Below are 22,120 nucleotides of genomic sequence, written 5' to 3'. Positions count from 1 at the left end.
TTCATCTTCTCTTCATGACCAATCATCCTATGAAGTTTCAACATTCTGGGTCAAGTGGTTCTTTAGTTATTGATCGGAAATTGTTTTCAATGTTCAGGCCCCTGTGACCTTGACCTTTGACGGAGTGACCCCAAAAACAAGAAGGTTCGTCTACTCCAGCAGCCCTACAACCCTATGAAGTTTGAAGGTTCTAGGTCAAATGGTTCTCCAGTTATTGCCCGGAAATGAAGTGTGACGTACGGACGGACGGACTGACGGAAGGACGGACGGACGGACAGGGCAAAAGCAATATGTCTCCCCCAGAGGGGGGAGACATAATTACCATATTGTCCATTTGGTGAAACTTTATATGGATTTTCAGGAAAACTTTGTTTTCGATTATGATATCTTATTCCCTTTCCACATATATCTGATTCTTTAATCATATTTGATAAGCGTTTACCGTATCTTTTAAGATTTTCTCTGTCTAATTTTAACTCCGAAACATACTCACCTGCAGCCATAGGTTCTGCATTTGAAAATCCAATTATTTCATCTGGTTCTTCTTCTCTATATTTATTTATATTACGAGTACACTTCTTTAAATGCTTGGTAACCTCTTTACTTGTTTTTTTCCAATAGTTTTTATCGTTTTTGCTAATTCTGATAATGTGGGTAATTTCCATTCTGATAATACATCTTTATTGATATTTATATCTATATTCGCTTCCAATTCTTGTTCTGATTCTTCTGATTCATCAGTTGTTTCATAATCCAGAGATTCTTTAATTATATCAGTTGTTGGAACCGGTTTTTCGGTTATTCCCATCTTTTCTCTTCCATAATCTTCTTATTCTTTTAATTTATCTCCAGGTATCCATCTAACAGGTTCATCTCCCCAATCTATTGGTATATATTCTTGTTGTCTTTTGGATTTTTCAACTTTTCCAGGAGACCCTGTAATTGGTTGCGGTTCTGGGAATAGCTGTGGTAAACCTTGATATGTTTGCATGTCTGTTATTTCATCACCGAGTGATTCTAATTGTTCTTTAATTCCAGGCAATGCTTTTAATTGTCTTGATAATTTTTCTTTTTGACTTTCTATTCCTTCTGTAATTGGTTTATAAATTTCACTTTACATTTCCCGACCAGTAGCGTTTCTTATTTTTTCTCTCATTATTTCTTCTCTTTTAGCTCTTACTTTTTGTTCAACTAGGTTGTTCATTTCTCTCATTTCTTTAAGTTTTGCTAGCATTTATATAATAATGTAAGATCATGTAAGATAATGTAATATTATTATATAATGGAAATTCCTAATTATGATAAAAAAGTGATATATCTAATAACTTTAAGCAAATTAAGCAATATCGTTTTATGCCAGATTCATGTTTTAGAATGTTAATATGTGGATGTTCCGGGTCGGGGAAAACAAATACACTAATGCATATGCTTCGAGAACCTCTTATATATTATAATAAAAGTTACGTGTATGCTAACAACCTAGAACAGTCTAAATATCAGGATTTAATAGACTATTTAAATGAAATTGCAGAAAAAAATTGAAGTAGATCCAAATGAAATACTTTAATATTCTAGTAAAGAAAAAGATGATGTTAATGATCTTGAATCTGAAAAACAAAAAGTAGTAATATTTGATGATTATATATGTGAAGAAAAAATGTTCAGAATGAGATAACAAAATACTTTATTCAAGGACGTTACAAAAACTGTTGTTATTTATTTAAGTCAGTCTTACTATAAAACACCAAAAGATATTCGAATCAGCTGTTCACATTACATTTTGTTTGAAAGTCCATGTAAAAGGAAAAATAATATAATTTGTAATGAACAAAATGTAGATTACGATTCTTTTGCTAATGCAACAAACCAAAAATATGATTTCTTATAATGTTGACAAACCAAGGAAGTTTTCAAGAAAAAACTTTACGAAAATTATATGATAATTATATAATGGGAGTTTTTAATGATGTAAAACAAACTAATCAACCAGACAGTATAAGTAAAGTTAAATTTGATATTGATTTAAGTGATTATGCCACTAGAAAACAATTAAAAAAAACTTAAAAAGGACATGGACTCGTATCTTCATAAAAATAAGGAGCTTGATAACACAATGAACAGACCATTAGATATGGGAGGTAATGAAATAATCAACCTAGGAAATCCAGATAAACCCAGTGATGCAGTTTCAAGACGGTTTGTATTTAAAAAAAACACAAAGTGTAATAGAAGACTATCATCTTGAAGACACTAAAAGTATTAAACAGAAACTAGAAGAAGAAGTAAAGAATATTAAAGAATTAAAAAAAAAGACTTTAAAAACAATTCATTATTAATAATTGAATTACAAGGTAAAATTGAAAAAGAAATTAAAGCTATGGTTGATTCTATTAAAGAACTTGAAGAGAAATCTAATTTGACAGATATATTTAGATGAAAGAAGTATTCAGAACCAATTTTGAAATAATATACAATCTAGTTCAGGAATTGAAAGATAGTATGATTAAACATGAAGAACTAAAAGACAAGATTATTGAAGCCGAGTAAAAGTTACAAAATATGTATCAGTTTGAAATCAGAACAGAAATAAATAAACTAAATACTGACATAACAAAAAACAAACAAGATTTGTTAGACACATTTTCAAATAAAATTGCAGAATATAAATCTGAACTTGAAAAGGCAGCACAAAGAGGTGATGATCATGATATAGCATTAGATAATCTTAAAAAAGTGTTTAATTCTAAAATTTAAGAAAAAACTTCGGGACTTTGTTAGTATTGTCGACACACGTCACAATTTAAAGTACGCGGAATTAATTACACTTACAGAAATATTACAAAAATATATTAACGCATTTAATGCTAAAATTGAAAAAAAATAAAAATGATCTGGACTTTGTTGTTAGAAAATCAGTTAAACGAGGAGAATTGATTACCTCTAATGCTGAAGCAATTTCCACTAATGCAGAAGAAATTACAAAATTAAAAAATGCTTTTTCAGAAACAAGAAACGCGATTAGCTTAAACAAAAAGTACTGTTTATAATATGTCTGCTTCTGAAGTTGCTACAAGAAAACGAGTTGATGATTTAGCTGAAGTAATTCTTGAACATGAAAATAAATATAAAGCAATAGAAGAAGAACTAGAAAAAGTAAGACGTGAAGTATACTACATGTAGATTATATTATAGGAGAAAGATATGATATTGAAGATAAGCAGTTACAACAAAAGGTATTCAATACCTCAAATTTATTTGCATTATTTGGAATACGAGTTAATAAGATTACAGATTATAAAAGTTTTATTAAAACAGATCATAAATTTACCCGTTATAAAGGAGGAAAGGAACAGAGTGCATTTCTAGTCCAACAGGATGGAGATTACATAATTGAAGCCAACATTATCGTCGGTTCGACCCCCCCCCCCTCAAGCATAGTAATGTTGTAATGTTGATATCTCTTTTTCATGGTGGCATGGGTCCGATTCAGTTGGGCGTGAGATCAAATTCAATGTTTCCAAGAAAATTGAAATTAATCTAAGCAAAGGAATGATGTTTGCAATTCATCTTGGAATGATTAAAATAACATTGATGCCAGGAATTCAATATACTGTAAAACCAGGAAGTTATATCAGATTCTGTCTGGTTAATTAATTACTGTGTTTTTTTATATAATGGGAATATTCAATAATATAAATGAAAAAGTAAATAAAATAGAACGGCAAATAATAATAAAAAAAACTCCATTGTTTTTAACATCTAACAGAATATGCTGCTGAATTATTTCAATTGAAAGTTGGTAATGCTAGTCCTGGTTTAGTTCAAAATGGTAATAATGTAACAATTAAACAAGATTTCATTTTAATTTTTCTTAGAGATGCAATTAAATTAGATAAAGGAGATGTTAAATTGGAATTAAAAAACAAAGACAATAAAATTCTTCAAAGTTACAATGCAAAAAAATAACAGAAAAAAAATGATTCTATTTCTATTAATTATGCTGATCAATTTCAAACAAACTCAGTTATTTATATAGATGGTTTAAACGTTAAGAATATTCAATTAACAATTTATGGTTCTGTAATTGGGCTGAGCTAAAGCTCATAAGGAGCTGACGCTCCATAAGCTAATGTATTAATACCATTATCAAGAATATATCTTTTATCGTCATAACATGATAGAGATGTTTTCTTTATAACATAACTGGAAAGATTGTGCTTATCAGAACGAATAACCTTAAAGGTATAGTTAATTTGGGTTGAATTAAACAAAGTATCTTTGTAATTTTCATGAACTATTGTTTTCTTAACAACATGTTTTTTTAATTCCTTCACATTTTTGTTAATGTTGACTCATTTTCTAAATAAATATGAATATGTGGTGGATGGATAGCTCAATGGTTTGCACACTGGCCTTCCAATCCTGAGGTCCGGGGTTCGATCCCCGGCAGCTTCTCGGGAATTTTCAGAAACGATTTTCTGTGTTTCCCACCCAACTAGAGGTGTACTGGTCAGGAACCCAGGCAATCCTTGCGTGTATCAGTGCTATACACTGGGCACGTTAAAGAACCAGGCTGTCTATTCGCAACGAGCTAGGCTAAGTTAGCCGGACAAGCCTGTATCTGATTTCTGATCTCTCTGTCGTGGGGGCTTTGTCACACTCTGTCCGTCTGGTCAGATCGCTCTTTGTCTGTACTAGTAGAGGATGAATTATGCGCCCTGTGTGGCTGCATTTGAACTATGTTAAGCGCATTTGAACGTGAAAAGGGCGCTATATAAATCTGGTATAATAATAATAATAATAATAATAATAATACATTTTATTTCTTAATTCAACAAATTCAACAATGAGAATGCCGGCAGCCTCATCTTTGAATTTTCCAATTAATTTTTTATTATTATCGAAATAAAATTTTGAATTACTATCATAATCACTATTATCAAACAGTTCTGAATCTTCATAAAAATCCTCAGATGCATCTTTGGTTTTTATTTCATAACATAATGAATCAATGTCAGTAAATAAAAGCTTTGCTGAATCTTTATACTTTTCCTTAATGTAATTATAATGAAAATCATACATTAAATATTTTGATAAATCTAGAATGCACATTCCAACATAACAAGGTCTGTTTAATAATAAACTTTATTTTATTCTATGAATACCAAACAAATTCGTATTAAACATTGTTGAACAAACAAATGAAGGTTTTGCTATATACTTCAATAAAATATTTTCATCATGTGTTAATTTAATAGTGATTCTTTTGCGTAAATTCTCCATCGTCTTACCGAATACAGAGTTGTTCATGAGTTCGAGAAAAGTCTTTTTCAAAAGAATTCTTTGCTTTAGATCTTTCTTCAGTATTAAAATCAATATATCCTTTTAACCAAGGACTTTCATCAAAAGTTAATATTCTGTGTATTTCTGTTACTTTTAATCCTAATTGTGCATAAAGTTCAAGATTTTTAAAATGAACAACATAGTTTTGTTTTTTCATTAAAGTTGGAACTAATTGTTTTACATTACTTTTTCCTATTTCAAATTCTTTTTTAATATTTTTACTATAATTTGAAAGCCAGTGATCTTGAATGAGTATCTTTTCAGGAGCTAAGGGATAGTCATTGTGAAGATCATGTAATTTTTTTGGATATTCAAGATCACATTCAATTATAAAGTTAGTTTTACCTTTTGCAATGAATTTCTTGTATTGTTTTAAAGTGACCCATTTAAAATTTCCAGAGGGTAAAGGTCGACACATGGCTCAACCGTAAAGATTTTTGGCGTCGAGATACATAATGTATTTAGATTTAAATTTTGGATTATAGTTTTTCATATATTTATTGTTTGCTTTGCTGTAACGATTAGCTATATAACTTATTCCTCCTCCCAGTCCCTTTTCAATAAAAAGATACATATCAATATCAGGTATTAAATCCAAATTTATTCCAGTCATTTTTAACATTGCATCCCAAGCTAAACCAGGACTACTAAAGTATCGACAAGGGTCAAGTTTATAATATTCCAAAAACAGTTTTCTAAAATTTTCAAAAACATCAGCTAAAAGTAATACGTCAGTTTTTAAATAGATCATGATATTCTCCCATTGTTTTTATTTCAAATTTATTCCAAACATTTTTAGCATGTTCATATTCGTTGTCAGATATGTGTGTTTCGTATAAAATTGAATAAAACTCTTCTTTAGGAGGTAATTTCTTTAAATTTATTAAATGAATCCATGTAATCATATGGATAAATACCTTTTGTTTTTAATAATTCAATTTTTTCATTTTTAAATTCTTGAGATGTATACTTAAATTCTGGAATATTTTTGACTAAGTTATCCAATGGTTGAGGCATAAATTGAAAACTATCTATAAAAATCAAATCACTTACCATAAATGCCATATATCTTTACATATTATTAGGAATAACATATATTTCTTTTTTTAAATTTTCCTATTTGTTGCATAATAAAATGACCATCATAACCTCTTAAATTATGAAAAATAACAGGAATTTTGTGTGTTAATCTAAAACTAATATTACATTCTGAGTGAGCACTTCCCCTAAATTTTCCTGTTATAGGACAATGATCTCCTACTGGATTTTCATTTTCCTTATATTCTTTTCCACAAATATGACAAGAGGTTTGTTTTTTAAATAAAGCTTCATCTTTTTTAGACATTTTCAAATCTTTGTTAAAGTTTTCATTAAATATTTCCTTACAATATTCCTCTTCCTCAAGCATTTTTTCAATAAACTTATAAACTGCATTAGGACCTCTGTAAACTTGTGTTGGTTTAGTATATTTATCGTCATAACAACAAACAACTTTATATCCGTAACCACAATCTATATGTTTTTGAAATGGTTCAGTAAATGAAAATTCAGGTGACGGCAAAGAGCAGTAGATATTTTTCTAGTTATTGATTCAAAATCAGCATAAATTACAAAAGGTACTACTAAGCCTTTATGATAATTTTTAAAATGTATTTTACTTCCCCCTTTTGGCAATTTTACAGCTTGAATACCATTAATAGCTAAACAATTTGGAATATGTTCATTTAATATTCTTTCTTGAGAAAAATTTAGTAAACATGATTTGCAGAAATGTTTTTATTTGCATGTTTTGTTTTGTCATTCCGCAGTGAATATCAAGGTCTTTAAGTACTGCGTAAGTGCTTCTATATATTTTTTCTTCATTAGTGTCACTATCGGTTGCAATAACTCTTTTAGGGTTGTTTCGATGATTATTTGGTCTAGGGCAAAAAGATAAGGATCTATAACATTTTGTAATTAATCAATCACATATCTTTTATAATCATCGCTAACTATTTGATCTCAAGTTTTGATTTTATAACGTTTCTTCTTTTTAGTAGTTTTTTATATGAATTTCTATCTTCATTCATTATTTCTCCTAAAGTGCTAGATAATGTTGGCATAATCATTCTATCTACCTTTCTATTTACCATTTATATAATATACTTATAGAAAAAAATCTTTAAAAAACGCACGTAAAAAATAAATTCAGCAATCTAAATTTAATACAACTCTTCTTCTTTTTTATTTCTATATCCGTTAAGTTTAAATTCCTTCATATACATTTCAAGAGGCATTGAATAGGTTATTTTTTCTTTCTGCATTTCTAAAAGTATTGTAAAAATATCTTGAATAACATTTTTCTCTTCTTCTTTTACTTTTCCAGGATCATTAGGGGCATGAACAGCTGCAGCTGCAATTTGTGCTTTTGTTATTAGTTGTTTTATTTTGTGGTGATATTTTAAAATAGTTTTCTTGTCTTTAACTTTTAGTTTATTAATAAATTTAGTAATTACTGATGGAACAGCGCCAGCAACTGCTACAAATATAGGAATAGCTGGAACAAGTGCTAATGCAGCCGAGCAACCAAAAATACTTGCTGTAATTTGTAATCCTGTATTTACTCTTCCACAAAACTTTTTCTGTAAGCAGCAGGAGGTTCAGTCAAGTGGTCTTTTAATTGATCTATTGTTTCTATTCCATCAGAAATTAGATTTTTATTACTCATTTATATAAAATATTTTTTTAAATTTAAATTAAAATATTAAATTTCTTCCCGTTCACTAAACGGAATCCAGCTATAAAATTTTTCACTATAACCTTTCCACTTTACTAAAGCTTGTTTTTTCTTATAGTCTCGTCTAATAACTTTTTCTATTCTGAAAAACTCTTGTTTAGTAGGTAAAAGCTCTTGCTCATAAAATGAACCCTGAATTATTTCATTATTCAAATCTTTAATAGTACATGTTATGGGATTTGTGTTATCAATTCCATAAATTATAAATATTTCCTCTGTCCAGTTTGATGTATATCCTTTTTCAAAATGTCGTTTAGGTTTGCTTAAGCGAACCCGATCACCAATTTTAAACTTCGGTTTACTCTTTGGTATCTTTAAATTGCCGTATAAATTAAAGTAAACAGTACCTTTATTTAAGTATTTACTGGCTTCAGTCGGTGTCATTTGTATACTAGAATGTTTTCTTTTGTTATATTTATCAACCATATCCTGTAAATTTTCTAAATAAGTGTAGGTATTATTTGCTGTAAAATATTTCCACATTATTCTTTTTAAACTTCTATTAATCTTTCGATTACTACAGCTTTTTCTTTATTAAATGTATGATACATGTTAATCTTATTTTTATTCAAAAATGATTCAAACTTTTTATTTTAAAATTCTTTTCCTTCATCTACCCATAAATTTGTAGGTGTTCTACCTTCAGAAATTATTTTATTAAATGCGTCAGTAACAGATTCTCCAGTTTTATTCTTTATTGGAATAACCAAAGCATATTTGCTAAACACGTCAATAACGCTTATCAAGTACTTCACACCTTTATTATATTTTGAAAAAGCTTGCATATCGACTAAACCAGCAGACCAAGTATCATCAATATCACTAACTATCACTCTTCGTTTCATAAATTTTCGTTTAATTGGTTTATGTAATTCTTCTGCTAATTCATCACTCCATGTTATTTCGGGAGTCTTTTCGAGTGAGCTTTTAGCTCCCAAGGACTTACGTCCAAGTAAATACTCTGTCCCCTTTTTCCGTTTTTTTATTATTTTTGTTTTTGCCCGAGTGAGCTTCCTGCTCCCGAGGACCTACGTCCAAGTCCAAGTTTATATTTCATATTAATTGCATGTTTTACAACTAAATGTTTAGCTATCTTTTCTCCAACAGATTTTGATTTAGTGTTCTTTAAATTAGATAACATTTTTTTTTATCTCATTAGTTTTTATTTGTATTAGTATCATAACAAAAATTATGGGCCTTGCATACTACGTCCAGTTCATTGACAGGAGGCCCATTATCTAAAGGATTTCCAGGGCCACAATAGCGGAAGCCTGGTAGTGTTAAACCTTTCCTAGGTAACAAAGGTAACATTGCTTTATGAATATCAAATGCTCCTCCGACGAGTTGATCTTGATCCCCGGTGGCTTGCCGCCGCTTTGCTGCTCCGGCGAGCTTCGCTGCTCCAGAACGTTTCACAAACTGTGTTTTTATATTACCGCAGGATGCACACTGAGCTCTTAACATAAGTCTTCCACTTTTTGTTGTAACATATTGAGGATTTATACTATCAGTAAATTTCCTTTCTTTTACAAAATATATATGCAAGTAACAGCTGATAAAAGTAATGCGATAATAAATCGTCTGTTTAACTGCGGTATAATAGTTAGTATATAAATAAGGAATTCGGAAGTAATATTACAGGTAGTACATTTTATAGTTAATTATTTCTAATATATTCTACGCTACTTTAGATTTTGTTCTCAATTTTGTTAATTGGTAAGGTTTTGTCAATTTAAAGTAACCTGCCAAAGTTTTGCCAAATTTTCGTCAAAGTGGCAGGCACTGACACATTGCTGCCTTCGTGGCAGACACTAACACATTGCTGCCTTCGTGGCAGAAATTTGGCAGAAGTTTGGCAGAAGTGTTTAATTTGTGTGAGCTTTCAGCTGCCAGGGACTTACATCCATCAAACCAGAGGTTTTCACGGTAAGTTGTTAAAACCTGTTTTTTGAATTGGTTAGCAGTGGTCAGTTTGGTTTAAAGGCAAGGATCAAAATGGGGTCAAACTGTTTTTGCCCCATCATAATACTCACTACTAAGGTGTTTCAAACAGAGTCCAATGAAACACGTAAACTGTTTTTACTTTTCTTTACCTTCGTTTGATGCTTAGTCACAATAATAATAAAATCATATTAGGTGAAATAATACTATTCTGAAGAACCTTAAATACGAGGGTCCTGCAAAAGGTTCTGTCATTGTGTTCGGATTACTTAAGTGCTACGTTTTATCAGAATTATTTTATGACAAACCTTCAAAGTATTCCCCCTTTACTGAAACACATTTTTGTAACCTTTTTTGTAACCTTTTTTCCTTATCGCGAAAAGCAGATAAATAGTCTTATTTTGATATCTGTTTGAGACACTGATAAATGGTGCTGCCAATAGAACTTCCGGACTTATATTTCTTTCCAGAAAGCATTTCTTAAGCCTTGGAAATAAAAAATTGTCACAGGGACTCAAGTCAGGTGAATAAGGTGGATGGTTTACAACTTTCACCTTTTCAGAAGCCAAAAAAGCTTGGACGTGTCTTATTGTAAAACAACGAACAATGGTTCTCTTGAAATACAGGGCCGTTTTGGATCTTTACGCTTCCATTGCTTTTTATTAGCCCTTCTCTGTGGCTCAAACGTGGTTTCTTCACCTGTTAGCAAGTTAGAAATAATCCGACTATGATAGCCCTTGTATGATTTCAACAGTTCCTGGGTACATTTAAGGCGTTATTTTGTTTAGCTCCTCAGTGAGCAAATGATCTTTCACAGACAATCGCGCATCCTGTTCGACCACAATTTTTACAGCAGCTATATTTTCCTTGGTAAAGAGGTTTTAGGCCTACCGGAACGGGTATCAACTTCGACAGATAATTTCCCAGCTTTAAAAGCTTCAACCCGCCTAAAAACTGTGCGCATTGAAATGGTCTGAGGTCCATATATACCACACTTCATCAAATATCTGCTTTGAATCTATATCGGGCTTAATGCGTCATTTAATATAGCTACGAATTTCAGTCTTTTCGTCCTTTTTACAATATGACAAGTAAATTGATGAGTGTGTATGACTGCATGTATTTCAATTTGAAATAACTCGGCCATTTGAAAAGCAATTTGCACGAATTAACGGATATCGTTAGCTATTGGATATACCATTCAAGTGCAATGAAGCGTTATAAAAAATACCTAAGATAAAACTATGGAAGCCCATTAGTGACAGAACTTTTTGAAGGACCCTCATACGATACTAGGAAATTATGTCTTAACCTTTACAATACTTGCTATACAAATGCATGCCCTTGATAATTTCTCTTAACGAACAATACAGTCTGAATCATTGTTCTATAGTATGTGATAGGTAAGAAAACTCACGTTGAAACAGACAAGGTTCCCATGTATTGTTAAGGCCTTCGATATAACATCCAAATATCCCCGAAAGAGATGGATCAAGGCAGTAGTTTGAACTGCTATTTGGAGTGTCTTGATCATTAAACCTTGCCTCGAAATCCTGCTTAGCCGCTTCTGTTAGCATGTTCCATCTTTGACAGACGTTTCCAGAATACGTTACGTTGATCGGCGGCAGACGATTGTCGTCACAGTTTGGAACGTTCTCTAATTAATGCAATAACAAAAAGTATTAAGTTTGTTTGATTCATTTATAAATTCTTTGCAATTTTCAACTGCAATTTAAGTTGACAAAAATTAGTGCTATACGCAAATTATTAGAATTTCTATGACTGTCAGAAATAGGTAAGTATCCAAAACGCTGTGCAAAGTAATAGCGTTGCACAGGTACAATTTTCTTTCTCGAATTCAAAATGTGCGACGATCAAATACCTTATATAGAATAAATATCAGACACATGTAATGCATTTTGTTTCAGTGAATATGCATCATTGATATTTTCCAGCTTAGTGCCGTTCCTTGCGTCGCCGAGATATTAAAGTTATTCTTATTCAATTTTCTTTGATTATAGTTCTAGTTTAATGGCAGTAATTGCAGACATATTGCATAGATTGTACAATAATTACACATGTCTATGAGAGTGTATTCCCTTTCTTAAAAATTAACCATGCACAGTATTACAGATGTTTTATGATGTCTTAATTTCTTAATTCCTGATAAGGTAAGTTTTTTTTTAAATGATATTTTATGCCGAGACGTGCGATGTATAAATTCCGTATGTAGTATCTACCAGAATAGCCAGTTCAGTGCATCAACTTAAAAAATGATATTTTTATGCCGAGACGTGCGATGTTCAAATTACGTATGTAGTACATGCTATGAATTCCCAGTCCAATATTACAACTTTATATTTCCCACAGTAGCGTACTATGACGGGCGTCCTTGGGCGTTTATTCCCCGTGTGGAATTGAGTCGAGTCAGATCACGTCTCTCCAGTAAAACGCTCTAACCCCGGGAACCGGAAGTGGAGTTTTACAGCCTTGTTTACGGCACTTGTTTACACTATCGACGGGGGTAAACCAACATTTATACAAAAGTAGTGTAATTTCTTCATTCAAATAATATTTTATCTGGTCATCAACTTATTCTATCATATTGTTCTCGCATTATTCACGGTCCTCCCGATTACGTGGTGGTGTGAAATTTTGACCCGAGAACAATGTTCTTGGGCCTTGTTCGTATCGTTAGGGCGATTCTATCTCGGGTCGGACACAGAAGAACATGAAGAACGAAGCGCCAAAGGACGTCCATGACAAGTCTATATCTGCATGTAGTTCTCGCGTGGCTATCGGTGTGTAACATTATCGTATTCGCATTAACCGTCAATAAATAGGCTATAGTATTTATTTTTAACCATCGGTATTCAAGAAATTACTAGAAGTGTTAAAGACAAACCACGACCTAGTGACCTACTTTTTTCTCCCACATGAACTTGGTGAAAATAATTCTGGTAATACTGGTATAATACAATTATTCTACAGGATGACAGGAGGACAATTTAGGCCCTGTTTTCACAACTTCAGTCTGCAAACATATTCAGTCATTCTCTTCTCAGAATAGTTTTATAAACATAGAATAATAACTATCTTATACTGTAGAAACAAAGTGTGGTCTAAACTCACTTTAATGCATGAAGTACCATGCCTACTACTACATTAATTCAATAATATATTTAGACATTAAATACATTGTCTTAGCCTTATATATGTCACTGTCAAATTGCAACTAGACTCTTGTTATTTCTCATTTTCTCCATGCAAAAATGTATAATTGCCATCATGGAAATACAAAAGATTACAGTTATTTTGTGGTGCGTCTTTAAAATAACTTGACTAACAGCCACTACTGACCTTGACATTTTATAGAGAAAAATAAACAAGTATAATATATAACTCTCAAGATATACTAGGTATTTAAAATTGAACCTCAAAGAAGAGTGACAAATGCCCCCGAAGTGTGCCCAAGAATGCTACAGTTGTCTGCACAAAATATGCCAGAATAATTAAGGTATGAATCATTTAGTGACCAGATAAAAAAAGTTCTCCGAAGGTAACCTTGACCTTGGAGCTAGGCGTCTGGGTCTTGAGCATGACACACCAACTCATTATAGGGAAGAATTGTGACAAGTAATTTTATCATCCTTTGATGAATGAGTTTTTGAACGGACAAGAAACATACGATGTTAACCTTTGACTTCTAAGTGTGACCTTGACCTTGAAGGTAGGGGTCTTGGCTTTGCGTCTGACTGGTCATTTCAGTATAGGGAACGTTTATGCCCAGTAATTTCAAAATCTCTTCAACCGTGGAAGAGTTATGGAACGGACAAGAAACATACCATTTAACCTTTAACCTCTAAATTTGACTTTGACCTTAGAGTTAGGGGTCTGGTTGTTGTGCATGACACGTTTTCTCGTTATGGGGAATATTTATGCCAAGTAATTTTGAAATTCCTTGATGAATGGCAGAGAGTTACGAACCGGACATGAAACAGACCCTATTAACCTTCGACTTGACTTTTAAGTGTGACCTTGATCTTGGAGCTACAGGTCTGGGTCTTGGGCGTAACACATTGTCTCATTATGGTAAACATTTATGCCAAGTTGTTTCAAAATCCCTTCATGGATGACAGAGTTATATACCGGACACGAAAAAGATCCTATTAACATTTGACTTCTAAATATGACCTTGACCTTTGAGCTAGGGATCGGGGTCTTGCGCATGACACATTGCCTAATTATGGTTAACATGTGAAGATGTGAAGATATTTCAAAATCCCTTCATGGATGGCAGAGTTATGGACCGGACCAAAAAAAAAACAGACCCTGTTAAAACTTGAACTCTAAATGTGACCTTGACCTTAGAGTTAGGGGTCAGGGTCTTGCGCATGACATGACGTTTTATTATGATAAACATTTATGCAAAGTAATTTCAAAATCCCTTGATGAATGGCATATATACGAACCGGACACGAAACAGACCCTATTAATATTTGACTTCTAAGTGTGACATTGACCTTGTAGCTAGGGGTCTGTGTCTTACGCATGAAACGTCGTTTCATTAAGATAAATATGTATGCCAAGCTATTTCAAAATCCCTTCATTGATGGCAGAGTTACAGCCCGGACAAGAATATGCAAAGTTACGGTCGGACGGACGGACAGTGCGATTTTAATATGCCCACCTTCGGAGGCATAAAAGTGAAAGAATTTACTGTTACAGTAGTGTAAATAAAAAGTTATTTGCTGAAACATCGTTTAAAGATGTAAGGGAGTTATTGAAAAATAAATAAAAACCTAAAATTATCAAATGTTTTTGTTAAAATTCATGAAATAGATATAATTATGCTTAATAACTTAATAATAACATAATATATTAAGCCGCATTAGCTCTAGCTGGTTCAATTTGTGCACTAGTCAGTAGTGTACATGTATTTACAACTATGCTTTGCACGGAATGTCACGGGTCAGAGGGGTAGGTAGACTGGCTGTACTCATCACTATAACCCGGCGCTGAGTTAAACTGTAAGGAGTCTAAAGTGATAGTATATTCATGTCATGATCTACCAGAATAGCCAGTTCAGTGCATCAACTTAAAAATGATATATTTTTATGCCGGGACGTGCGATGTTCAAATTCCGTATGTAGTATCAGTTTTGGGTCACAAGTATTTTTATATACCTAGTAAATTGCTTCGGATCATTTAATTAATAGGTACTAAATTTTAGACAAATTCATCATTATTGATCAAATAAATCAAGCAGGTTCATTTCATTTTTGGTTTCTCTTCTTTTTCATTTCCTTAAGATGCGCAAATAAGTTTGAAAACCAGATCCAGATACAACGGATCCGGAAGGGGTGTTTTTAGCTTTTACCGCTTTTTTTTTAAGTTTATGTACTGTGTGAAGCATGATGTATTATTTCTCGAAAGAGCCACGAATGACATATATGTTGGTGGAAGACACAAACTAAAGAGCATCAGACTGGAATAACCAGTAAATAGCGTCGTATATTCCCGCCACTAGGAAATATTCGCCAACCATGAACTGCTCTGGGATATTTTGAACTGTAAACTTCTATTTTAACGCATGCAAAATAAGATTTTGTTGTTGTTGTTTGATATAAAGATTTAAGATAAAGCTGGTCTAGGTTAAAATTTCTTCTCCATAACCAATTTTAGATTTATCTTTTAAGCAGTGCCCCATTTCATCTATGTATACTGTCTTTCATAAAATGCAAGCATGCATAAAACTCGGAGGAATGTAATGCTAAAACACTCTAATTGTTTTTATTTTTCAGCAACCTCAAGATGGATGTTCTCTAAAGCGGTAAACCGAATTGATGAGACCTTCAAAAGTGCTTATTGGTGTTGTCAATACAATAAAAATGAATTTGTGTAATAAATTAGGTATTCATGTGATGACAAAGGGTCCGCGTAAAAGTCTACACTTACTTCGTCCCTCACTTTCTTTCGTAGCTCACATAATGTAATCGGCTCTATAGGATTTTTCGGATGCAGGATAAATACGGTATACACTTTTTCAGTGTTCAACTTTTTCATCAATGTACGGGAAACAAACTTTGTCTCTTAACAATTGTTTACATTTTACAATTCCTGAATGTGATTCATGCGCGATATCTATCATTTTTGGTTTATTTCTCAGGAATTACAACGCGTGTGTCTCGTAATAAAATAGTATTGAAGTCGATACGAACCACGGTTAACTCATCTCGAAACCGGAAAAAGCAGTAGTATTTTTTTTCTACGTATTTGTTTTTTACCCCAGTTGTTTGCATTGACATATATTACTTTCTGCAGTAATTTGTCAGCACAAGTTGCAGATGCTACTTCTTGTAATTTTATGGCTTTCGGTACCGCAGTTTCTATTGCAAAATAAACATAGCTCGCCCTCTGCGAAACTTGAATGAATACATTCCATGTCAGTGTTTCTAAAGGATGACGCGACATGTAGTCAGCGGGATTTGAACTGCCTTTTTTGTACTACGCGTGAAAATCATATTCAACGATAATAATACTCTTAATTCAAGTGGTTGGTTTTCTTTTGGGTTAATAAATACTAGTATTGCGTCTAACGGCTCTTGTTATCTGTATTAAGTTTTAAAGACTTTCCGAAGAGATAAGAGTTCAAAATGCTCGATTCCGACGACAATACCCAAAGCTTCGCGTTCAGTTTGACCGTTTAGCTGTTCCACTGGTGTTAAAGCTCTACTCGAATATGCGATGATTTTATTTCTTGGTTATTATTTTATCGCAATAAGCCAACACCGTAATCATTTGTAAGAGCCAGTTTCACTTGTTGAATTGCACTTTCTTGCGATTCTAACCATTCAAATTTTACATATTTTTTAGTTAATTTTATTAATGGTTCTGTAATTGTAGAATAATCAGGTATAATCCTGGTGAACATAGTTCGTCATCCCAAGAAAGGACCGTACTTCAGACACGTTTGTTGGTCTTGTAGCCATTTTAGCTGCATCGACTTTCGCAGGATCCGCTGATATGCCTTTGTCAGAAATGTGTATTCGTAAATTTTCATCTGGTTTGCTTTGAACACACATTTTTGTACCGCCCCCAATGAGTGGTGGGGGCATATAGATTTGGTCTTGTCCTTGCGTCCGACCGTGCGTGCATCCCTCCGTCCGTCCGTCCGTCTGTCCGAAGTTTGTGACGCGCCTAGCTGGAAGGGTATTTGATATAAATTGATGAAACCTTACATGAGTCTTTATCATGATGTTTTATCCTTTTATGTTTTGGGTTTGTTGGTATTTAGGTAGGATTTGAAAGAATTTATGTAGAAGAAGAAGAATGTACAGCTTAAAACGTTCTATTTTATATTACATTTCAATTCTAGCATGACTAGTTTCTATATATTTTATTCACTAAAGTGTGTTTCGGTGAAACGAAAACTCCCTAGAAAGAATTTAAATGTGTTTCCATATATATTTGTATACTATCTGTTCATGTTGATAGAATGAGTAATTAAAATAAAGATGACTGCTACTTACTGGTAATTCCTTAACTCATGCTCAAATCTAAAACCAGGCAGTACTAAGTAACCGAAAACAAACTTTGCATCTTTCTCTTTACTTCATGAATAGATGTTACAAGAAAAAAAAAGACAATTTTTAACACCAGATTCTTTGATCTCAAATATGTACTTAAACCTTTCAAATGCAAAAGTGGAAACATCATCAAGTGAATTAACCTTTGTACAATAACGCCTTCCCGACGTCATTAAGTAACTTAGTACTAACACTTTCAAGAATGCATACAGATTTGCAACTGTGTTCGTCGGTTCCAAAATTTGTCCACCGAGCTACTAGGCCATTGCTAGTTGAAGTTTAATTTGATAAGCGGAATATAGCAACGAAGGTAATGCTTACCACAAAACTCCGTCTTAAATAGTTTTAAAAACTTAAAATTTTTGCCCGAACGATTAAAATTTAAAGAAACTACATGTAATGAGAGAAATTGCTGAACACGAGAACCATTACTCATTCTTTAATAATATTTAAATGTTCTCAAATTTTGTACTTATTATTTTTTTTAAATTTTTTATCATTTGATAATTGCGACATCTAAAAGGAATTTAAAGAAAGTAAGTGATAAAGTACAGGGTATACGAACTAATCTCTAATTAGTTTTGAATTATCTCCTTTATTGTACTTGAGTTCGCACCTTCTAGTTACTTTTAAAGTAATAAAGGAAATGTGAAAAAAAGTGTTATGATATAGATGGCAATAAGACATCTATTGAATAAATAATAATAAGGCTCCCTACAATGATAGATAGCAAAAAGAGGAATTACAAAGTTCAAGAACTGCAACTTAGACTGAATAGTTTTCAAATTATTATCGCCCTGTGTATATGAAATATGGAAGCTTCCTTTTAGTGGTGGGAGAATACCCCACGGCAGGTGCCCCTCAGAGAATTGACCCATCATATAATTTGTTTCGTGGCAGCCAAATGAAATTCAATGCTAAATAGTCGGTGTGCGTGTGTGTGCGTGTTTTGGGGGTGGGGTAAAGAATAACATGTTTCAAGTATTAGACTCATCATCGGCAATATTCAAAAACTCAAAACTTATTGATACGTACAAAGAGAAATGTATGTAGACACAAACATTCCCTTTAAATGAGTAATTTTCAGTCCGCTAAAGTCCATATCTAGCCCAATCAAGACCCATCACTTTCGAAATTCAGCATATCGAGCCAATACACAATACGTGCAGATGTTTAATGACGGCTTACGTTTTAATATTATTCATACACGCACAAAACTGATGTTTACGTATACCTTATAATGTGATTTTACAGTTATGTGAAAAGGTGTTTTGTAAACTTGTTGTAGGAAACACGTTTAAACTATATAAACCCATTTATTATAAGTAAAAAACAAATAGTTCGGTTGGTCATTACCAGATGTTTCATCCTTGTGTTCATTTTCTTACAGCTGAATAAAACAAATACGTTCAACAAACCAATAGAAATCGTGTTATAATTATACTTAAAAGAAACCGAAAACAAATTAAAAAAAATTAGTGCCGTCAGCTGGGTTCGAACTCACGACCACAAAGTTACTGTATCCACTGCACCACAGAAACCTGCTGTCTGAAATACGTTGCAATACATTTACATAACATAACTCACGATTTGAAGGGACGTTTTCAATGGAAAGTAAATAGCCACCAGTCGTATTTTTCCGTAGTTTAGCGGAAGCTTCCGAGCACGAAGAAAAAAGCGCCCCCTGCTGCCATAATGAGATATGGGTATTATGGTAACCTCATTATGATTAGAGCTATGCTGCACTCTGTGCTCTTAAACTTTGGAGAATAAACTGTTCACGCGCACGAGTGCACACATTCATCCCGTCCAGGAACCACTTCTGTTCATATCATCAGTACATATACAACATAGACACATGGAGAAAGAACATGTGAGTTTACCACAATCCAATACACCGAATGTGGCATGTTACATTGCAGCATGACCAAAGATGCCAAAGAAGGCCCGACGTAACCATACGGGTAGCAATATGAATATCGTAGACAAATGGACAGGGAACGATGGTAGCAATATGAATATCGTAGACAAATGGACAGGGAACGACGTAACCATACGGGTAGCAATATGAATATGGTAGACAGATGGACAAGGCCCAATGTAACCATACGGGTAGCAATATGAATATCGTAGACAAAAGGACAAGGAACGATGTAACCATACGGGTAACAATTTGAATATCGTAGACAAATGGACAAGGAACGATGTAACCATACGGGTAGCAATATGAATATCGTAGACAAATGGACAAGGAACGATGTAACCATACGCATACCCTTTAGAAACATGGGCATGTAAGAATGACGTATTTTCAGTTGTAAAAATGTTGATGTCAGTTTGTCCGATAGTGGCTTGCATGTGTCACAAAGCAATATGCAATTTTGTTCTAAGAATGTTCCATAACGCTAGCACTGAAAACTACAAGTACCATAGCGTAGGTATACAGTATCTTTTTTTTATAATTTGATCGATACAGTTATCAGTATAAAAACAAATATATTCTTGCCCACCTTTGCCTTTATCTGTGTGAAATAAATTTTATGTTGATAATATGAACTGATAACGTACTTTTTTATACTACAGTATAAAATGGCACAATTGTAAAATTAGATTCAACACAACGCGACAGTTGCACTTCAGGGCAGCTGAGTGAAAAAAAAATCACAAAAATCTCAGGTGCACACATCCACATGCTAGATAATATTCCTACATGGTTTCATGACACTAGGTGAATTTCTTAAGATATATGCAACACAAGCACTTTATGTGTATTTTTCACTAAGTCAAGGACCATAACTACAATCTGGCTGAGTGAAATCCCAAACAGAACACCATGTGTACAACTTTACACGCGATATAACAATCCCTTAATGTTTTATGACTGTAAGTCAAGTAATTTTTGAGAAAAATGTGACACAAACTTCTGTCCCATTTATGCAAATTTTTGACAATCAAGGGCCACAACTCTGGTCTGACTGATAAAAAATTCGGAACAAAATCCCAGGTGCACAGCTTTACATACTGAATAATATTCCTGTAGTGTTTCAAGACCATACGTTGTATACTTCTTTAGACATAGGCGACACAATTGTTATGTCTTTTTATGCATATTTTTAGTAAGTCAAGGGCCATAATACTGGTCTGACTGAGTAATATCTCTAACAAAACACCAGATGCACAACTTCACATGGTGAATAATATTCCTGTAATGTTTCATAATACTGGGTTAAACACTTTATGAGATACATGCGACACAAACCTTGGCCCTTTTTATGCGTATTCTTGATTAAGTCAAGGGCAATAACTCTGGTTTGACTTTGTGAGATCCAAATTAAAATCCCAGGTGCATAGCTTCTCATGCTGAATAACAATCATGTGAGGTTTGATGCCTCTGGGTCAAATACATTTTGAGATATGAACGACACAAATTCGAAAAATGAAGCGTAGCAGTTTCTGCCTAAAGTAGTGACTTGTGGTGCTCTTTTGCACCAAATTTATTCAAAATAGACAAACAAAAATGGAAAAATGTACCATTGGTCAGAATGTCATTGCTTTTGCTTACAGATAAGGCCAAGTGGTCAGGATCAAGGTCAACAAATGTAAATACTGAACATTGTTTCAAAAGCAGTTGCAAAACTGTACATATAGTATACAGTCAAAATGTCATCACTGTACCTTTCATAACATGAAAGTAGGTCAAGGTTAAGGTCAATGGTATCCAAGGTAGTTATTTAACTCTGCCTGAACAAAGGTGTACAAATGGTACCATTAATTAGAGGAATCAGGTCAATAAGTCAAGGTAAAGGTTTACATCTTATCACTGTAATTTGAAAACCAGGACAGCAGTCAGTAGGCCAAGGTCATTCGACGTGAATTCTGATTGCTGCACATGATGAACACCAAATATCAAAGCTCTATGCACTGCAGTGTTAGACAAATTTTTCCATAAACAAGTCTATTTAAACAATGTGCCTCCCGGGCCGGGGCCGTTTTTAACCCCGGGGATAATTTTAACAATCTTGGTAAAGGGCTACTATACGATGCTACATATCAAATATAAAAGTCCCAGACCAGGTGGTTTCGTACAAGAAGATTTTCAAAATTTTCCCTATATAAGTCTATACAAACCATGTGACCCCAGGGCGGGGCCATATTTGACCCTAGTGATATCATTTGAACAAACTTGGTAGGCCCTGTGGTTTTGGACCAGAAGATTCTCCCTTTTTTTCCCTATATAAATCTAAATAAACCATATGACCACCAGGGTGGAGCCATGTTTGCTCCTAGGGAGATAATTTAAAAAATTTCGGTAAAGGACCACTAGATTATGCTACATGCCAAATATCAAAGCACTAGGCCCTGAGGTTTGTACAAGAAGATTTTCAAGGTGTTTCCCTATATAAGTCAATATAAATTATGTTACCCAAGGGCGAGACCATATTTGACCACAGGGGGATGATTTGAAAATTCT

At 33.2% G+C, this 22,120-nt stretch overlaps 1 protein-coding gene across 1 annotated transcript in view; it reads right to left on the bottom strand.

The window, feature by feature from the left end:
- LOC123556058 (uncharacterized) overlaps positions 1-22,120 on the bottom strand; it is a 174,613-nt gene that overhangs the window by 6,960 nt on the left and 145,533 nt on the right. The window contains exon 10 of the mRNA XM_053524194.1: positions 11,478-11,717. Within this exon, the coding sequence (XP_053380169.1) occupies positions 11,478-11,717 (240 nt within the window). The remainder of the gene's footprint in view (positions 1-11,477; positions 11,718-22,120) is intronic.

Source organism: Mercenaria mercenaria, chromosome 15 (genome assembly GCF_021730395.1).
Source record: "Mercenaria mercenaria strain notata chromosome 15, MADL_Memer_1, whole genome shotgun sequence".
Lineage (NCBI taxonomy): Eukaryota > Metazoa > Mollusca > Bivalvia > Venerida > Veneridae > Mercenaria > Mercenaria mercenaria.
The sequence above is the reverse complement of the archived record's forward strand: the minus strand, read 5'-3'. Positions and strand labels throughout refer to the sequence as shown.